This window comes from Myotis daubentonii, chromosome 2 (genome assembly GCF_963259705.1).
Source record: "Myotis daubentonii chromosome 2, mMyoDau2.1, whole genome shotgun sequence".
NCBI classification, from domain to species: Eukaryota; Metazoa; Chordata; class Mammalia; order Chiroptera; family Vespertilionidae; genus Myotis; species Myotis daubentonii.
Window position 1 is genome coordinate 76,730,839 of NC_081841.1, and position 21,711 is coordinate 76,752,549.

General features: G+C 37.7%; 1 protein-coding gene across 5 annotated transcripts in view; it reads left to right on the forward strand.

Annotated features, from left to right (window-relative positions):
• Nucleotides 1–21,711, forward strand: part of NAV3 (neuron navigator 3) — an 860,737-nt gene that overhangs the window by 788,608 nt on the left and 50,418 nt on the right. For all 5 annotated transcript variants that reach the window (XM_059683697.1, XM_059683694.1, XM_059683698.1 and 2 more), the window contains 3 exons: nt 2,375–2,398; nt 5,136–5,213; nt 15,896–15,979. In XM_059683697.1, the coding sequence (XP_059539680.1) occupies nt 2,375–2,398; nt 5,136–5,213; nt 15,896–15,979 (186 nt within the window). The remainder of the gene's footprint in view (nt 1–2,374; nt 2,399–5,135; nt 5,214–15,895; nt 15,980–21,711) is intronic.

Below are 21,711 nucleotides of genomic sequence, written 5' to 3' on the forward strand. Positions count from 1 at the left end.
TTCTTCATATGCCTGAACCTGCAATGCATTTACACTTTTCTATTTTTGCAATAGTTGTTTTCTGAATGGCTATATTGTATATTAAAAACTTTATCGGACCTGATTTGTGGTTGGAATCTAATTTGTGGAGGTATAATAAGAGCAGGGGCCATGTTTAGTTTATTGTAGAACCCTTTAGTGTTTTTACTAAGACACAGCTAATACTAAAGTAAATACATTTTTTAATTTGTAAATTTGAACGGATGAATGAATGGCCAAACAATGGCTTACAGAATAATGAATAAGCTCATATATACTTTTTAGGTAAGGTATTTTATAATGTTTACCATCCTTCAGTACATTGGGCCTGCTTTAAAATCATTGTTAAAATGGAAAGTAATATCATGCCATGCCTAACCCACTGGAAAAAAAATAATATTCTTGTTTATTGCTTCAACTTTATAGTAACACCTAACCAGTATTAACAGCCAAGTCTAGGAAAGAAGGTGAATATTAAAGCAAAAGATAATGCTGAAAAATCAGCAATGAGAAAAGTCATTATATATAGTATATAAAGAATTAATATATGTAATAATTACTCTTATAACTAGTATATGTAACTTATCCTGGGCATGTTTAATGAAAAAAGTGACCATTTCCTGACTATTTATAAAATATAGAACACATTGGTGGTTTGAAATAAACAAGTTATTTATTGAGTATTCGTTTCCTATAATCTTTGAAAGCCTAGAAGCAGGATTTGGGCAGAATTAACTGGCAATATATATGCAAAGTTCTAGGGAAATCAGATAGTCATAGTTAATTGTGTTCTATATCGTATGGCAAACACCCTGCAGCTTTCTCTTGATTTTATGAAATTTTTATTTTAAAATTTCTCCCCTACTTGTGATTCAGAAACCAAACTTATATGAAACCTTGACATTATTAAACTTTAAAAATGTTTTTACTTAAAAAATTAAAGTTGAGATGTAAATATTCAAGCTTTATGTTAGCATTTATTTTTTTAAAAATTTTTCTTGCCAAAGCCGGTTTGGCTCAGTGGATAGAGCATCGGCCTGCGGACTGAGGGGTCCTGGGTTCGATTCCGGTCAGGGGCATGTACCTGGGTTGCGGGCACATCTCCAGTGGGAGATGTGCAGGAGGCAGCTGATCTATATTTCTCTCTCATCGATGTTTCTAGCTCTCTCTATCTCTCTCCCTTCCTCTCTGTAAAAAATCAATAAAATATTTTAAAAAATTTTTTCTTATAAAGGCTACTAAGATTCCACTACTTAACCACTTTTTTTTTATTTAACCACTATATTACTAACTATACATTATTTTTAAGAGTAGAGAAATAGGAAAGACAAAACTCAAAAGATGCTTACACATAAAAATATTTCAATGTTTAAAATACTTTGTTGTGCTTTATGTTTTCTGGAGGAAAAGAAGATATAAAGATATAAAAAGTGGTTCAGATATTATCTGCATCAATTAATTGGGCAATGCCCCCCAAAAAAGATAAGAGATTGTTTTTCAGCTTTGGATCTGCTCAAAGCAATAAGCAGACTTGTACTGTTCAGCGATATTATGCATTCTCCAGCTTCTTCCAGAATGAGAGCGCTCCCCAAATGTAACGGTGCACACAGTTCATACTCTGGCATTTTGCAGCCCAGGACAAAGAAGAAAAGCAGAGCTGGAGTCTTCTGCAACTGAAGCCAAAACGCTCCTCCAGTTTCTACAGCAATCCTCCTTTGCATAATCTGCATTAACTGATTTTCCTCAGCCACTTGATCACCACCTTAGCCCTGGATATCTTAGTGTTTTTCTGACTTGCAGCCAAATAAACATAATTAATTAACCATTAGGAAAACTAAAAGAAAATAGAAACTAAAGACCTGATTTCGGTGGTTATCAGTAGAGGTCAATATTTTTCCTGCAGCTTTATTGGGCATTCTTTATGACCTGTAAATCACAGGATAAAATTAGAACTCCTAAAACTTGGCTGCAGATCCCTATAATTTCATGGAGTCTGCATCCTATAATCTGAATTTTAAAAATCCAACATTTTTAACCTTATATTTTTTAGAGTATAATTTTACAACTATTTTGTTTTTGGTCTGGATCTTAGAGCAATACTATCTCAATTTTATCCTTTGCTTTTAAGGCATATTATATATCCATAAGTCAAATAACCTATATTTTAAAGCACTACATGGCTTATATATAAAGAAATATTCACTTGTAATTCTAAAGGTCCCTGTTCTTACTGTTTTAATATTATGCATTTTACTATATTCTTGTTAGATCATAATATTTTAAATACAAAGTATAATTATTTTACGTGTGAAATGAATCAACATTATAATATTTTTTTCGCATTTCTCTTTTTCAGGCTGAAGAAAAGGCTCATTCAGAGGTAAAAAGCTTGTAGCATTTTTATTTTTGACTACGATCTTATACATTTATGCTGAAATGAGGTTTTCTCCCACTAGAGGGCTCTGCTACAATAGCATACCCCTCCAGTTATGGATACAAATAACTGAAGTCGTGGATAAAAGGTCTCGGATATTTCCTCATAAAGAAAATGAAAGGCAGTGTTTAGAAGCAAACTCTCCTCTCACATTATAGATTGGAGACTTAGGCAATAAATTGTGTCCAGTAGCAAGCACTCCTAAAATCTTTGATGGATGAATGAGTGTGCAGTCTTTCTATTTTATTAGTCTCTTTTCCCTCACAGCCTATAAAACTAACTGCATAGGCTTGAGGAAACTCTTGAATCTTGAGCTGCAGACCTCCACAACGCAGGCTACCAGCATCCCAGCCTATTTCGTCGGTGCCAGGACTGTGCTGCCTGTAGTCACCACTTTCTGTCTACTGTGGCATATTGTTCTAATCACATACATTTCAGAAATACACACTTCCTTGCAATCACATACAAATGAGAATTCAACCTGGAGAGAATATTCTTTTTCTGACTCTTTGTATAAGAGTTGTGTTGGCCAAGAAGGGCAGGAGGACTTTAATTAGGCCTTTATTTAAGCCACAGTAATGACTATTTGATTGCTTTACACTGAGGCAATCAGACCACAGAGAAAATAAATGTCTTGACAACAGTCTCTACAAAGGAGCTCTTTCCTTTGAAGTCATATTTTATTGCCTTTAATGTAAAATTTGTGATGTGCTTCAAAATACTGAAAAAGTATTGATTATGCCAATTTGATCTTTGCAATTGCTAGACCAAACAAGTGATTATGGTGTTTTTTAAAAAACACACAAACATTTTGTTATATGGACATAGCAAGGCTTCTAACATTGATCATAATTTAGCTACTGAAGTATAAAAATGCCACATCTTCTTGCCTTATTAGTAGTTATCCAACTCCCCTTTTATCATTCATGTCCCATAATGAGTCATGGTTGTTAAAAAAATAATTTACAGTACTTATATAATAGAGACTGCTAATTTGAGAAAGCTTCTTTGAATTTGGTTTAAGAACAATATGGATTCTTTGATTTCTGAGACTATTTGGTCATCATCATAGGAATGTGACTCAAAAGTTAATTGGGGATGGGATGTACCTCTTTAAAAACAAAACAGGAGTGGAAAGGAATCTCATTTTCCAAAATTATAAAAATGTCCTCTATCTCTGCTTCCAGCTCACTTATTTTTTAGTCTCTCAATATTGACCAACATTTATTCTCCATAAAAATAGAATGTGAAGGGAGGTAAAAGGAAAAAGACAAGTAATGAACTGTGTCAAGAATGCTCTTTCAAACTAAGGCACATTCCAAAAGTCCAAATACAACCAAAGAAGACTTGTTTTTGTAAAAATGGGAAGCATTAGAGTAGATTATGTGGCATTTAAATAACTAGAATCCCTTGAGACCAGAAGTTTACTTGTTGACTTATAAATGCTTTACCTTTATGAATCACTTTATATTTCATGGCAACATGAGACACGCAGGTTAAACTGTGAAAGTGCTTAAATTAAAATTTTAAATATAATATCATATATTCTTCTAGTTTTCTGGTTCAGTTTTATTCAAGAGTGAACTTAACTGAAATGGAAAACATTTTTGCATATTTATTTTGTTGTTTTATTTAGTTACTAGAGGCCTGGTGCACAAAATTTGTGCACTGGGGGGTGGGGGTGTCTCTCAGCCCGGCCTGTGCCCTCTTGCAGTCCGGGAACCTTCGGGAGATGTCCAACTGATGGCTTAGGCTGCTCCCCACGGGGATCGGGCCTAAGCCAGCAGTCGGACATCCTTAGCGCTGCTGTGGAGGCGGGAGAGGCTACCGCCACCACCACTGCTTTCGCCAGCCATGAGCCCAGCTTCTGGCTGAGTGGCACTCACCCCGGGCAGCTCCTGCGTTGAGTGTCTGCCCCCTTCTGGTCAGTGCACATCAGAGTGACCGGTCATTCCACCGTTCGGTGGATTTGCATATTAGCCTTTTATTATATAAAATTTACACAGTATTACTGATTTTCTCCTTCTTTTTAAACTGGATAATCTATAAAGCCTTTTTTAGTAACTTACTGAATAAAGGGCATTACAATCAAGATTTGGGATGAGTGTTAGCCATTAAAACTCCAGCCAATAAAATTATTTTCAAATATGGGATCATTAAATGTTGAATTAGAACCAGCTTTCAGTGACTGCAGGATTTCTACACCTCTGAGAAGTTTACAAACATAAAATTAAAATAAACATGCAAAAAAACTGATAGAAAAATAACACAGAGTACTTTTCACCCAAAAGATCCCAAAAAATATATGTATATGTATTTTTAATTTTAAAAAAGAACAGATTTTACTACCTAATTTTATTACTGCAAATTTCTGTAAAGAATCAATAAAGAGTACACTGATTCTTGAGTCAGGCAGGGATGGCAAATGGAACAAGTAAGCACGCCGTACTTGGCAGATTGGCATTCCCACTTTGACATAGGCACTTATTCCTCTTCTGATCATTGGCTTTTGATTGTTACTGTGCAGCCAGTATTCACATTTCTTTAATTTTCAGAAATTGCTACTGATACAGTGGGGGTAGAAGGAGCTAACTATAATATTTGCTTTGCTTGCTTGGATTGAATTTTAGTTTTATGTCAAAATCTGCTAGCGTATTGAATTGATTTTTTTAATTACATTCAGCAAATTCATAAACTGCGGAGAGAGCTGGTTGCATCTCAAGAAAAAGTGGCTACCCTCACATCTCAGCTTTCAGCAAATGTAAGTCACTTTTGATTTTGTGATACGGTAAAACAGATTCTTAGATAGTAAGTAGGATAATTTTAGTAACCGATTTACGCACTTAAATGTCAAAAATTATACAGACTTAAGTCACTAAACTGTGAGACTCGTATAAAGTCAAACTTTCCTGTACACTGAGTAATAAAATATAAACCCAAATTGATAAGGATGCATACTGTGGTTGAAATGGCTTTTTGTTTCTTATAAGGTTGGAAGTATCAGTAACAGCAACAATGGTTATTTCTTTTCTTATTTCTTATTTTTATCACTCCCCATACATAAGACTTTCTTAAGCCGCAATGTTATTAGGGATTGCTGGAGATTAACTTTGGAAGATAAAAAATTCATGTGCCCTGCCTCCTTCAGAGCAATTTATTAGACAATTAGTTAAGCATTCACTTCATTCTAAAAAAAAAAAAAATTAACTTGGTCTAATTTTGGGTATCTTAGCTATATTGTAAATGAGATATATTTCTCTCAACAACCTGGGCAGCCTTCTCATAGTTCAAGCAGCAGAGAACAGCAAAAATGATGACAGTGAAGACCATCAATTATACTAACATTTACTGAAGATCTTCTAAGGTGCCAGGGCGTACATAGATGCAGAGTAATAAACAGCCTGGGGCATTGTGCCTCTCCTCAGGAACAATGGTGTTAGGAACAACAGTGAGGGGTAAGCAAGCTCCCGCGATTTTGCCATATGTCCTGCCACCTTCACTCAGCATTCATCTGCTCAGTTCCGCTGCAGAGCTTTGGGCCCGTTGCCTGCCTCACTTCTCTATGCTCTCCACTGAGTTTTTCTACCTCCTAGGCAAAGCCTGACAGAGCAAGACTGAGCAGGTGTAGCCCCCCTGGGTATGACTTGAATAAGAGAGATTTTTAAGATGGAAAATTATGGTGTAATAAAACCTTCACAGTATCTAAATAAATCATTTCACTCACAATGTATTCATTTCAGCATTGTATTTGAATTGATTTTATCTTTTCATCTTTGGGGAATCTAAATTTTGGATTGATTGACTATATTTATTTTTTATGCACGTTGTCAGGAGATTCATAAAAATGATAGTATGTTTTAGAGAATTGTTTAGGCAACATTGGAAGAGAACAGTATTATTCAAACTATATTTTGTGTCTAAGTATAATTCTTAAATAGCTCAATGGCGGTTGTAAATTTTATACAATAAACTGTATAGTGGTATAAAACACTCCTGTCGCAGTACCTGAATTTATACCCAGAGGACATATTACAATGAAAATGCCAAAGTACTCCGGGTTCTGGTTATCTGCGACAGGGAGGGCTTCATGATAGAACCTGTGCATTGGATAGTCAAGATGCATCCAGTTGTTTTGAATGATTACTCAGGGTTTTATTTTATCTTTAAATCTCTCTTTGTAGACTTATATACTCAGATATTGCAATAACAAGTGGCTGCTATACATTGTGGAATTGGGGCTTTTGCACAGTAATTTTGAAGCTATTTCCATTTAAAAAGGAATACATGCTTCCCCCTGACCAGTATTTCTCAGCAGATTGGAGCATTGTTCTGTACATGGCAAGATTGTGGGTTTGATACCTGGTCAGGGCTCTACAGGAGGCAGCCAGTCAATGTTTTTCACATAAGTCTCTCTCTCTCTTCCTCTCTCTCTCTCTCTCTCTCTCTCTCTCTCTCTTGCTCTCGCTCTCGCTCTTGCTCTGTGTGTGTGTGTGTTTGTGTGTCTCCCTCTCATTCTTCCCTTTTCTCTAAAATCAATAAATATGTCCTCAGGTAAGGATAAAAAACATATTTATAAAAATAATATATGCTTATTTTATTAAAAAGAAAAACTAGCCCTGGTTGGTGTAGCTCAGTTGGTTGGGCATCTTCCTGAGCACCAGGAGCTTCCCAGTCAGGGCACTTGCACAGGTTGCAGGCAGCTCCAGTCCCGGTGGGCGGCATGCAGGAGGCAGCTGATAGATGTTGATCTCTCACGTCGACGTTTCTCTCTCCCCTCTACCTACCTCTTTCTCTAAAAATCAGTAAATTATTCTTTAAAACAAAAAAAATAACACAAAAAAATAAAATTAAAAATTTTTTAAATAAAAAGGATTTATTTGTTTTTCCCTCTGAGATTCTCATCCCATTCATGGTTATTGCTTTCTTGTGTTTCCTTTCAACATTATTTTTTTACTAGAGGCCCCATACACGATTCATGCAAGGGGCTTGGCCCTCGCAGCCCCGGGTTAGTCCAGAAGGTCGTCTGGACAGTCTTTCGGCTGTCTGGTCTAATTAGCATATTATGCTTTTATTTTTATAGATATACCTATTACAAATATACAAAACCCTCTTGCAAAGGCTTACTAGACACACACCACACACACACACACACACACACACACACACACACGGGGACACACACATGCACGGAACCTAATTCTAAAATGGGGGGATGGTCCTGGGGGATCAAATCTTCACCATTGTTCCAAAATGGAGCAAACATTTTAAAACAATGTCAGCCACTTCTGCTCCAATCATGCACATCACACTATTTTCACAATGGTTTTATGACTGTGGATTATGTATTCTCAGCTGGGTGTTGGTATTATCATCAAAGGGTAAAAATTGGTTCCTGTAGTGGAAAAGTATAAACTCACCATTTTCATGTATAAAGCACTGATATACATAGGGTGTATAAGCAGGTATCCAGTGTACCTGTGGCATTAACTGGCATGGAGGAAGAAGTAATAAGGGGAAAAGATATCTGTAGTCTTTCCCTGGGAGGTGATAGTTTTTTTAAAAAGTAATAAACAGAATTAGAGGAAATGGTGCCAAATAGATGATTTTGTTTTAAAAGTCTAGTCTTAGAGACAAAGTGCAAATATTTCCAGCTTCTCTAATGTATATCTATGTTATCACTAGTAGTGCATTTTGCACATATATGTGCGCTTAAAATATATCCTATTTTGCATGACCTTTTTTTTACTTTATAATGCACTAGAGGCCCGGTGCACAAAAATTTGTGCACTCGGGGGGGTCCCTCAGCCTGGCCTGCGCCCTCTCACAGTCTGGAACCCCTTGGAGGATGTCCACCTGCTGGCCAAGGCCCACTCCCTGGGTGATCAGGCCCAAGCTGGCAGTCAGAAATCCCTGGCAGCCTGGGAGCCCTCAGGGGATGTCCACTTGCCAGTGGGAAGCAGACCTAAGCTGCAGTCGGACATCCTTAGTACTGCCTAGGAGGTGGGAGAAGCTCCCACCACCACCGCTGTACTGGCAGCCGTCAGCCTGGCTTGTGGCTGAACAGAGCTCCCCCTGTGGGAGCACACTGACCACCAGAGGGCAGCTCCTGCATTGTGTGTCTGCCCCCTGGTGGTCAGTGTGTATCATAGTGACCAGTCATTCCCAGTTGTTCTGCTGTTAGGGTCAATTTGCATATTACCCTTTTATTATATAGGATAGAGGCCTGGTGCACGGGTGAGGGCTGGCTGGTTTTCCCTGAAGGTTGTCCCAGATCAGGTGGGGGTCCTGCTGAGGTGCCTGGCCAGCCTGGATGAGGGGCTGATGGCTGTTTGCAGGCTGGCCACAGCCGCTTCAGGGTGGGGGTCCCTGCTGAGGTGCCTGGCCAGACTGGGTGAGGGGCTGAGGGCCGTTTTCAGGCTGGCCACACCCCTTCAGGGTGTGGATGTGGCTGGGGTGCCTGGCCAGTCTAGGTGAGGGGCTGATGGCTGTTTGTAGGCTGGCCAAGCCCCCAGTGGGGACCCTCACCCCATAAGGGTGTGGCCATCCTGAGTGAGGGACTGATGGCTGTTTGCAGGCTGCCCACAGCCCCCAGCCACCCAAGCTCCCAGTGGAAGCTGGCTGGAAGCAGGTATCTGGGATTTATTTATCTTCTATAATTGAAACTTTATTGCCTTGAGTGGAGGCTACAGCCAGCCAGGGCAGGCGGGAAGCTTGGCTTCCTCCATTGCCAGGGGCAACCAAGCCTCCTGCTTGCTCCAGCTCCGTGGCTGCCAGCCGCTATCCTGGTTGGGTTAATTTGCATACAGTCGCTCTGATTGGCTGGTGGGCATGGCCTGAGGTATTGCAAAGGTACAGTCAATTTGCATGTTTCTCTTTTATTAGATTAGATAGAGGCCTGGAGCATGGGTGGGGGCCGGCTGGTTTGCCCTGAAGGGTGTCCCAGATCAAGGTGGGATTACTGCTGGGGTGCCTGGCTAGTCTGGGTGAGGGGCTGAGGGCCGTTTTCAGGCTGGCCACAGCCCCTTCAGGTTGGGGGGGTCCTGCTGGGGTGCCTGGCCATTCTGGGTGAGGGGCTGATGGCTGTTTGCAGGCTGGCCACAGCCCCTAGCCACCCCAGCTCCCAGTAGAGGCTGGCTGGAAGCAGGTATCTGGGATTTATTTATCTTCTATAATTGAAACTTTGTTGCCTTGAGTGGAGGCTACAGCTGGCCAGGGCAGGAGGGAAGCTTGGCTTCCTCCATGGCTGGGGCAACCAAGCCTCCTGCTTACGCCAGCTCCGTGGCTGCCAGCCGCCATCCTGGTTGGGTTAATTTGCATACAGTCGCTCTGATATGCTGGTGGGCATGGCTTGGGGTGTAGCAAAGGTATGGTCAATTTGCATGTTTCTCTTTTTATTAGATTAGATTTTAGAAATCTTCTCAAATCACCTCAGAGCTACTAAACAAACAAAGAAACAAACTGTGAATAGCCACCTTATTTTTTAATCATGAAAAAAATGGAAACAACAAAATGTCTCTTAATAGGTCAATGGATAAAAAAACTGATGTATCCATACCATGGACTACTGCTCAGCAGTAAAAAGAAATGAACCATTGCTACTCACAACTTGGGTGGATATCTCCAAGTTCACTCTAAGCTGAGTGGAAAAGTACCCTTTCAAAAGGTCACATGATATGTAATTCCATCTGTATAACATTCTAGAAGGGCACAATTACAGAAATGAACAGCAACTTAATGGTTGTCAGGGATGTGGTCACCTTTCTTCCTGAGAGGTGGGTGGCTGTAACTGTAAAAGTATTTCAATGAGATAATCATTTCTTATGTGAATCTACATATTTGTACCAATATTGAATTCCTGGTTTTGATATCACCCCATAATTATGTAAGATGTAACCCAGTGTGGGAAACTGGGTAAAGGGTACATGGGTCCTCTCAATACTCTCTTTGCAGCTTTTTGTGAACCTATAAGTATTTCAAATTAAAAAATAAAATAAAACACAAAAGAACTGCCGTAGTTTTTGAAAGTGATGTCTAGTTTTTAATTTCTTAGGTATTCAACCTTATTTCACCATTTATTGATTCTTTATTTTGTGGTGATATGGATTATTAAAGCTTTTTGCCATCATATACTTTTATTGCTGAAATGACAAAAGAAAAGATGAAAGTGAAAAAATTAAGGTAATGAAGATATTCATTATCTCCTACTCTACAAGAAGTTTATTCAAAAAATTACTTTAAGGGTAAATATTTTAGTAGCCAAGAACTTGTATAAATGAATGCATATGTAAATATTTATAAAATAACTTTAATGTCAGTTCTATTTTGAACATTTTAATGGATCATTATAATGAAAAATAATGGAGTTTGCATATTCATGTCAATTTGTATTTTTAAGGATGTAATCTTTATACATTTAGAAATTTGAATTATTCATAGGTTACCTTTTTAAACAAGTCATGTTGAACTTTAATGTTTGCTTTATTAAAATGACATTTTAGATTCCCATAGTCCATAATGAATTATGAAAGAATTAAGTTAATACTTATTTTTTTATCAGTTCTAAGCAAAACTACTACATTTAAATTTCATTCAGAATGTTTTACTTAGTTGCCCCTGAATTAATATCCATTGATGTAAATAATATATACATATATGTTTAATATACATGCCAAGGAATTAATCATAAAACTGAATAAAATATTCCTATGTAGAATTTCCTCAACTTAAGTCCAAATCTTTTTTTTTTAATCTTGTGAAGTTCCTATTTGGAGGTAGATATAAGCCTTTTATTTATTAGTTTATTCAGGCTACAAGTAAACTTTTTTTCCTTCATATTTGGGGTATGTTTTATAATTGATGTATCACCTGTTTGGACCGGGTATGACTACATTTATGTGGAGTCCACATAATAATCCCTGTTTTAACATTTAAACTTGAATCTTACTCCTTTACTTGAAACTTGCTCCTTAGTAAAATGCTTTTTACCCCTTTGTTAAAAGGGGCGGTGGTCAGGCAGAAAGGGATCCTATGAGCTCACCTCTCCTTTGACTGGCAGAGTCTAACCTCCATTCAGTAGAATGTGCACTGACCTCCCCGCCCACTTGAGAAGTTCTCTGAACAGAGCTGCAATAAAGCCCTGGCAAGACTCTTTGTAGAGCTAATCTACTAGGATGTCTGTAGAAGGCAGAGCCGGCTTGTTGACAAGAGCTATTGCCTGGCCTTCCCTGAATCAATACCCCACCAAGGAACAGAAAGAAAACAGGAGCCCCAGAAGCAAAGGCAACTGCGGACGTGTGGTCACATCATACAGTCAGCCAGGGGCCCTCTCTCCTCTCGCGCACCCCTTCATGCAGCCAAGTCAGGTGGGATGCATCTGTTTGTGTTTTAATATGTTGTCTCTACACATCTCAGCCCTTAGAGAATTTGGAAATAAGCACTAATGCTAGTTATTACTACCATTTTTCACAGATAATACTGAAGGTACTTTCTTTTGCCTTTCAACATGTAAGTCTTTTACATAAAAATCTCTTGGGTATTATTTTGTTTTGGAATTGTGTCCTATTTCTTTGCTCTATATAATAGTTTTGTATATCCTGCCAGTTACTCTTGCTTTCCTACATCTCCTTTAAGAGAAAACTATTTTGCACATATCAACCATGACAAACAGTGAAGGGCCAATTACATATAGTAAAAAAAAAAAATATGTGAAACCTTATTTATGATAGTTTCAGAGTCATTTTCAGCTCATATAACAATGGATTTTCAAATGTAAAGTCATATGTATCTGTCCATTCATCCTCATATTAATATGTGTATAAAGTACTTTTATTTGGTTGACAGACTGTCACTGAATTCTAAATGAACAAATGCAATGCACGCATTTTTCATAATGATATTTCTTCTCATTATTTGGTAGCACAATAATTCTCTTTACATGTCTATTCTGATTATGTTGTGTGTTTTCCAAACTAAAGATAGTAGTAGGTGTTATCTCCTTCCCTTGACTAATAGTTAGTCTTGTCTAATTTATTACCTTGACAGACTCCACCAAACACAAGTTGGGGCACATTCATCATCATATTGAGAAAATTTTACTCTGGCTTGAAAATTATGCAACTGCTAAGAGAAAAGCCAGAACCAAGTAAACTATGATTAACAACCCTCCTAAAAATCCACAATTTTAAAAAAAGTCATCATTTTATAAACTTTTTCAGACAAAATATATTGTCCTGTAATTTAATCAGTTTTATTTTCTATATTCTCTCCATTAAGGTGAAAAAAAATCATCCCTGGTAGAAATGGTTTCCCCTATTTACTTTATGTACTCCCTTTTTATTAATCCAATTGGTGAGAAATTTAATCTTCTATATATTCAAAGTAACAAAATTGACCTGATACATTAAGCCAAAGTCATATAAATTTAAAGCAATATTTCACTAAAATACTTTTAACATATTTTCATTGAGAACAATATGACTCAAAATGTTCTTTTGTAACCAGTTTTCTTGTGAATAATTAATGAAGATAAATTTTCCAAAGATTGAAAACTGACATTCTCATGGTGAATATTTTATATTTATTTACTCACAGCTCCAACATATAAGCAATATATTTGTACAGCATATCCTTCATAGCCTTGCTTTCTTTGTCATATTTTTAACACCTGTTGAACTGATAAAATATGCACAAAGTAAAGGAATTCAGTTCAAGTTTATATATGTAAGGACTCACAGTCCAAAAATTCAAACTTACAATTCTTAGGGAGAATTAAAACTTTGCAATATTTAGTAGAATCTTGCATTTCTTTTAGTAAATGTTAACAAAGGTATTCTGCCAGAATTTTCAATATTTTAAAATAAAACAAGCAATATTAGCTTTATGAGGCATTAACCCATTGCAGGGTCACAGATTATTTCCAACAGTCTAAACTGAAATCAGCACAGATGGTTATCATGGACAAAGGTATTACAAATTACAGAGAGCAATGCGTTCAGCATGATCTAACTCCTACACACCACATGGATGAATCTAAAAAACACAATGTTAAGGAAAGCAGTCACACACAAAAATCCTGCCATTTGATTCTACTTGAGTGTTTTCAAAATAGGCAAAGCTAAAACACAGTTTTAGGGCTATAAGCTTGTGTAGTAACACTGTAAAGAGAAGCAAGAAATAATTACTATAAATGTTACAACAGTTATCTCTGAGGAAAGAAGAGGGGATGGGAGTGGGGGAGGGGCAGGGGAGGACTTCTAGGGCCTTCAGCTGTCCTATCTCTTGATTGGACTAGTGAGTGCATGAGTGTTTACTATGTGATAAACCAGTGAGCCTCTCATCTTCATTTTTGTTCACTTTATACATATCTTTACAATTTAAAAAAGGTTAAGCATAGAAAAAAGTGGGACATGACCTTATGTTAATTTCTGAGGGTACTAACTCTGATGTATTGACGTTCCCTGCCATTGAAAACATTTTAAACTATAAGATAATACTCCTGTTTTAAAAAGTGTTATTTACCCTGCCCTGGCCTGTGTGGCTCAGCTGGTGGGAGCATAGTCCCGTACCCCAAAAGGTGTCTGGTTTGATAAGGGTTGGGGTGCATGTGAGAGGCAACTGGTGGATGTTTCTCTTTCACATTGATGTTTTTCTCCCTCTGTCTCTTTCCCCTCCTCTGTCTGAAGTCAATTTTTTTTAAAAAAAGTGTTGTTTATCCCATTATGTCTCTTAACAAACTTTTAGTATAATTCTCCAAATATGTGGGTTTGAGAGAAGGGGAAGGGGGGCACTGAGAGGAGGGGGTCAGAAAAGAATAAAGACTCATACTGATGGGCTGAAGGTGAATGGGCGTGCCCTCTCCAAGTTATCTTTCTCTCTCTGTTACAGCATCAGGAAAAGAAAGGCTGCCCAGGATAAATTTAGAGCTCGGAACAAAGATACCTTTGTATCATGATGCTAATGGAAGGGCCTTGTGCAATCTAGCTGTTGCCAATAATGGAATAAAAGTCTAGCTCTTACTAATGCTGGAATAAACTTGTAGTGCCCTAATTCTTGGAACTCCCATGATCGATTTGATAATAGGTACCTCAGCTTTTCAGCTCTGCTGAAGTTACAAGGTGATGTGTTGAGAGTTCTCTCACTTCCTTCCCTCAAAAAATTAATCTTAGGCAAGGATTGCTAAATGTCCTTGCACACATAGTTTATTATAGATGTAGGTTGTATCCCTTTAAGTCAGCGGTTCTCAATCTGTGGGTCGCGACCCCTTTGGGGGTCGAGCGACCCTTTCACAGGGGTCGCCTAAGACCATCGGAAAACACATATGTAATTATATATTGTTTTTGTAATTAATCACTATGCTTTAATTATGTTCAATTTGTAACAATGAAAATACATCCTGCATATCAGATATTTACATTACGATTCATAACAGTAGCAAAATTAGAGTTATGAATAGCAATGGAAATAATTTTATGGTTGGGGGTCACCACAACATGAGGAACTGTATTAAAGGGTCTCAGCATTAGGAAGGTTGAGAACCACTGCTTTAAGTGGACATACTATAAAATTGATCAGTTTGAGATAACATACCTAGAGTTCTGCCTCACGCCACAGTGAAGATTGCAGCACCTCCTCATGCTTAATATTTTGTGGGTCAAGCTGTTGCAAAATGGGGTGTGACTAAAAACTGGCCTATTTTAGACCTATAATAAGATTGTCAAACACTTAATCATACGACTTCTGGTTATCTGCTGTAATAGGTATAATTCTCTGAGATTTAAAATAAAACCGCAAAGCTACCAAAACTTAATGTTAAATAAAATAGAACTGATTATTACTTCTGGCTGGCCTACCTGCTCTTCCTTAGTTGAAAGGAAAAAGTAGAAATAAAAGCCCTCTTATTGAAAAGAATTTGGAAAGTCAAGACAACTCTTTTCGATTCAATTCTTTGTAAGTAGACAAAGGAAAGATAATGGTATAGCTGTCAGCACATGCCTGACACTGGAAGAAGAGTGTCATTATAATCGAGGAGCTAACAATATCTTCAAAGGTCATCACTCAGGTACAAAAATGAAGGCCATTTGTCCATTGACCTCCGCCTGGGCTTTCAGTCTAAAAACTTGGCAACTAAGAACTCTATTCAGTATTTGACGTGTCAGATCCTCCACGATGGGCGAGGTAGAAGATGTCGTTATTTGCAAAATGCCTTCAGAAGGTGAACTCACATGAAATGTCAAGAGACTGAAACCCTGGTTTTAAGCTGAAGATGTTAACATGATAGGTGGAGATTTGTGTTAATGGAGAGGGGCCATCGGAAGCTAACTCTGATGGCCGTGGTGCTTCAGGAGTCAGAATGCCTGAAATGAAGCATGTTATAGAGTGAAGCATTGTCATCCGTCCACATAGGATCCTGACATTGAACATGTGTTCCTCCCGTTTTGTTCACAGGCTCACCTTGTGGCAGCTTTTGAAAAGAGTTTAGGGAATATGACTGGCCGACTGCAAAGTCTTACCATGACAGCGGAACAAAAGGTATGTCCAAGAATTGCCACAGGGGCTTACAATAAGACGGCAAGTTGCATAGGATGTTTAAACCTATTACCTGAGATGTTGCTCCTTAAAAAAAAAAATACTGCAGAACATCCATCCTGTGATAAATTGGAGCAATGACAAGGTAAAGCCTTTTCATATTTTCACTTAAGGATTTAGGATTCAGATTAATCCATATTGGAACACACCACACATATGCACACACATGCAGTTCTTTCTAGGTGATCTATTGTTTTAACTCTGACTGCAACTATTAAGTTACAACTATTATTATTAACTATTTCAGCTATTAAGAAAGAGAAATAAACGTAGAGGAGGAGAGTTAGACTGTTTTAGGCACAATTTGTTATGCAGTTGATAAAATTGCACTCTGACGAGAATTTTCACAAATGCCATGCAGAAGGCCTGGGGCTGAGATACACACAAAGAAGGCCTGGAACAGGTGTTAGGATTTAAGGGATTTAGGTTACAGCTCCTATGGGACAAGGGACAATCCTGTGTAATTTCTTTTAGTAAAAAAGGACTAGTTGGCACCTGGGGATGCTGTCTTTTAAGTAAAATTAAATATACCAAAAACTTAAAAAATAACCATGAAGGATTTTATGAATTAGAAAAAGGAATACTAAAAAGGAAGAAACACAGAATTTTGTTCACAAAAGCAGAAGGATCAACATTTACATGCTTCCTAGGAACAGCCTAGACACTTTCTATTTGATGACCAGTAACTTACCTCTGCCATTAGCGTAGTGGCCCTAACCAGAGTCCGGATGGGTGTCAGAGATACGTGAAGTTTCTCAAATTGTATGAAAATGTTTTTTAAAATTGCATGTGTGTATAATGTAAGCAGATGTCTACAGTTTTCATCTAATGCTCAAAGAGATTCATAATCTAAAAGGTTTTGGATATTTCCAGAATCACTATATCTATCTGCAGGGATGCCTTCTATTTTGTCTTTAGTCCTATAAAGTGTGTTATAGTAAAGTTAAAACACACACACACACACACACACACACACACACACACACACGAAATGAAGAGCCCAATTAAACCAAAAGAGAAAATCAAATAGTCCTATAATTGCCTGCTATAATTAGCAAACTGTATTCTATTTGCCCTTATCTTCCTTTCTCCTATTTCATAGCTTTCTCCTGCCCATGAAAGAGAACTCTGTCCATCCCTGTCAAACCTGTTCTGCAAGGGAAGATAACAAAGTCCTTTTAAGACAAAAATGGTGTCTTAATCTTTTTTGGATGGGGGTTACCCTTTACCTCTTCACTGTGTAACCTAAGAAGTCAGCAAACATAATTACGAGGGCCTTTTAGGACACCCGAATGGGAAAGAATGGAAACCTCAGAGCCCAAGAGGCTTGAGTGTGAATCTCAATGGAAGCTACCTTTTCTGACCCTCACAGCCATCATTTTAAATTGGGGCTTAAACAACTACTTTGCAGAAGAATTAGGAGGAATAAGTGAGATACTATAATAATGTCACATGCAGTGGACAGTCATCAAAGGTTACCTTCTTTTACATTTCTCTGCTTTTCCCCTTTTATTTTTATTTTTATTATTTTTTTAAATATATTTTATTGATTTTTTACAGAGAGGAGGGAGAAGGATAGAGAGTTAGAAACATCAATGAGAGAGAAACATCGATCAGTTGCTTCTTGCACGCCCCCTACTGGGGATGTGCCCACAACCAAGGTACATGCCCTTGGCTAGAATCGAACCTGGGACCCTTGAGTCTGCAGGCCGACGCTCTATCCACGGAGACAAAGCGGTTAGGGCTGATTTTTCCCTTTTAAAAAATGTAGGAGAAACAAACTCACCATTGGTCATATGCCAGGCATATTGCTGGAAATCTTGAAGAAGTTCAAATTAATATATTTTTGCCCCTATATTTTTTTCAACTCTTTTTTATTTTTAAGTAAATATCTCATAGAAATTGGGGGGAAATATGCTGGTCTGTTAATTTATAATGCCTATGACTAATACCTGGATATTTTAAAATATATCTCCACAAAACAAGGGATTTTATAATTTATGCACCCATTATCCTTAAAGTAAGGATAAAGTAAATCTATTCAGTTTTCTCAGAAGATACAGTAATGTGTGAAATTGCCCTTGCCATTTTTTTAACTGATGGCTCTTCTCTAATTGAAAGCTGTACACACACATGTTAGTAACCATGTTAGTAATCTGAGATTTATAACTTGCCTATTTCCAAGTGGTTTTGATATTCTTATAAAATTCATTGCAATATGCTGTAGCACAATTCGGTGACAGAATCTAGTGGAATCCAGAGGAGGGATGTATCTAACAAGATGCCTGAGCCTGAATAATTACTGCCCCAAGCACTGAACTGAAGTGAACATCAGGGACAGGAAGGCACAAAGCAAGACTGCTGGGCAAGTTTAGTTCTCATTCTCTGAGCAGAACATAATTTAGATCGAGGAGATAAACTCGGTGGCACTGAATTCAAGAACAAATGTATTGTAAAGTTTTTCAAATTGAGGTCATGGAATAACAAAAGACAAATCACTGTTCAAATAGGCGTTTCTCTAAAAGCTGAGGGCATAACATTTAATCACATTTCAGTAAAGCCATTTCTTCAGGGAGCTGAGATAAAAGGGTCTATTGCTCTCTGGTGACCCAACAATCCCGAGGAAAAGATTAGAGAATTCAGAGCAGAGTTCCTGGTGTTCTATGGTGTGTTCAGTGTCCATTTAGTCATTCACCCCAGTTGTACTGAATTTCTACTCTATATGAGGAACTGTTCTAGCTTCTAAGAATTCAGTATGTGTGTGTGTGTGTGTGTGTGTGTACAATACACACACACACACACACACTATTTACATCCCATTTATCAGTGGTTATAATGTAAAATAGATTTTTATTCTAGTAGGTAACACACTAAATAAAACTATAGTTAAAACATGGGATTTTAGGTGAAGATAAGCACCACTGAAAAATTTAAAAGTGAGAATGAGCACATTGTGTAGCAAGGTAGGATGCTAATATATAAAGAAAAAAAGGCCGGTCCTGGCCAGGTAGCTCAGTTGGTTAGAATGTTGCCCAATATACCAAGGTTTCTGGTTCTATCTTCAGTCAGGACACATACAAGAATCAACCAATGGATGCATAAATAAGTGGAACGACAAATTGAAGTTTCTTTCTCCCTTTCTCTCTCCTTCTCCTCCTCCTCCTCCTCCTCCTCCTCCTCCTCCTCCTCCTCCTCCTCCTCCTCCTCCTTCTTCTTCTTCTTCTTCTTCTTCTTCTTCTTCTTCTTCTTCTTCTTCTTCTTCTTCTTCTTCTTCTTCTTTCTCTCTCTCTCTCTCTCTCTCTCTCTCTCTCTCTCTCTCTCTCTCCAATTTAAAAACAAAAGGCCAACGTGGTTACATGCTCTTGGTTCCATACTTAATAGAGAGATTAAACTAGGATTCAAGGCCAAGTGTTCTGGCTTATTATGGCTCTAAAGTATGATTTTCACAATCAGCTGTCATTAATAGTCTGAAAACTATATCAAAATTTTAGTTCCCTGTATGGACCTAAATCACTCCCTTCAATAGTGTCCTAAAATCATTCCTTGTTTCCAAAAGCCAAATCAGACTGATTTTCTTGCTTTTCCTGTTAGGTGCCTGAACACTGCTTTTAGAGACTTATATCCTGATAAGAAAGAAAAGCACATGCATGAATAATTCAGGAGGCAGAATGTTTGGGAGACAGTTAGAATACAACAGAATAGAAACCTGAGCGTTCTTACAGGGGACCTTTGCACCTTCATGCGGGTTTCAGAGCCGAAGTGGCAGGGAACCCTTGTCAGGTTCTGGGAGGATGAAAAAATTAACCTGAGGAAATGGAGGACTGGGTGTCCTAGAGGAAGGAGCACCATGAGCATGAGCAGCCACGAGGGAAATTATTGGAGACATTAAGGAAAAAAGTAGGAATGTGGAGGAAAATGTGGAACTAAGGCTAGGAAAGTATATAAGAATCTGGTCTTTTGGGAATAAGGAGCCATTCAAAGGGTTTTGACAGTGGACTAATGTGATAAAAGTTAGTGAAAATCAACTTAGCAGTATTTCCCAATAGTTTAACAACATAACCTGTAGCCACTGGAAGACCACATGTTATATAATTGCAAGTCCAATGGTAGGGTATTTGTTAACAATGCTAGCTGGTGTGTGAAATTATCTTTAGGAATTGCCCTGAAAGTAAGGCTCAACATATTGTGATAGTGTCATAGTTTGATCAAGGATTTACCTGGATTACAAATTCTAAGATTCTTTCAGAGAAGTAAGACCAAATGCCCTGAGATGTTTATGAGATGTAATGACTTCTTTTCTCTGTATCTGGATGGGTATAGCTATGTACCATTTTTGTCAGATTTGAAAAAAATGGCAGTCGAATTGTTGTTTGGAGCTTTGTTTTCGTATAGAATGCCAGTTGAGAAAGGCTGAAATACAAGTCAACAAAATGGCACAGATTCTGCAAATGTATATTTTCATGATTTACAAATCTATGTTTTTACAGAACTACTGCTAAATCCTTGTGAAATTATTAAAGCTCTCCTCACAATCAGAAGACTTTCAAATCAGTTCCCTATAGCTGTCGTTCCAGGGATAACTAGAACATATATTAAGGGGGGCTAAGTTAGTCTCATTCGAAGGTCAGAGTGATGGAGCTCAGATTTTGATCCTTATGGTAACTAGAACATCTAGGGTTTGTTCTTTCTTACATCTCTGTGAAACCACTTTTTCACGGCGACTAGACAAATAGAAACTTAACCCTTAAAAATGCGAAAATCCAAAGCGAAGTCTCTGGAAATAGATCATGTAGACGCGAAAAATTTAGTAGTTAAAATGGGTCTTGATGTTAACTCCTACAAGTTCAGGTTAAAATACTTTTTTTTTTTATCTTGAAGTGTTTTTTAAATTTTATTACTAGGGTCATAAAATATATTCACTAGCCCTTTATGACATAGAATGATTTGAATCCATAAGATATTTATTGATTCAAGTTACTTTACTGAGATTTGGTGAATTTTGTTTATTTAGTTAGAACCAGGGCTAGCCAGGTTCTTTCAGTAGAAAAATTCATGATTTTAAGCCACATGTAAAGGGGTGGGGGAGTGTGATATATTCAAAAGAACTTCAGCTTGATAGTGTGATAATAACTAAGTGTCAATGTGAGGAAGTGAAAGACAGGTTTAGTAGAAATTTTTAAGATCCTAGCCTAGAAGTTGTCAAGTTGGTTGATGGGAGATTTGTTGCCAAACTTGTGGGATACTCAACAAGGCCTGTGACCAGGAGAGATTTACAAAGAGGTCAGGTATGGTAAGGACATTAGGTGGGAACACTAAGCAAGGCTAGTGTTATAACATAATGTTTTATCATTTTTTTGAAGCATTTCAAGTCTGGCTTCCATAATTTAGTCTCAGAGATACATATAAAACAGATGATGCACTGACTCTATCCAGCATCTTTTACACAAGAAATTCTAATGGAAAACTGGAGTCTTACATAGTCAGCGGGTTTTGGGGGCATCATTATCTTGAATGGTTCATTGTAGATAAATGATTTTTCTTTTGATTCTCAGGTTTTAAAATACCACTTGGCCTTTAAAAGTGAGGAAGGATGTTTAAAGCAAAGATGGGAAATCATATGGAAAGAGAAATATGGTTCTAGTTGGAGTGAAGTCTAAATGGGTCTCTACTGAAAT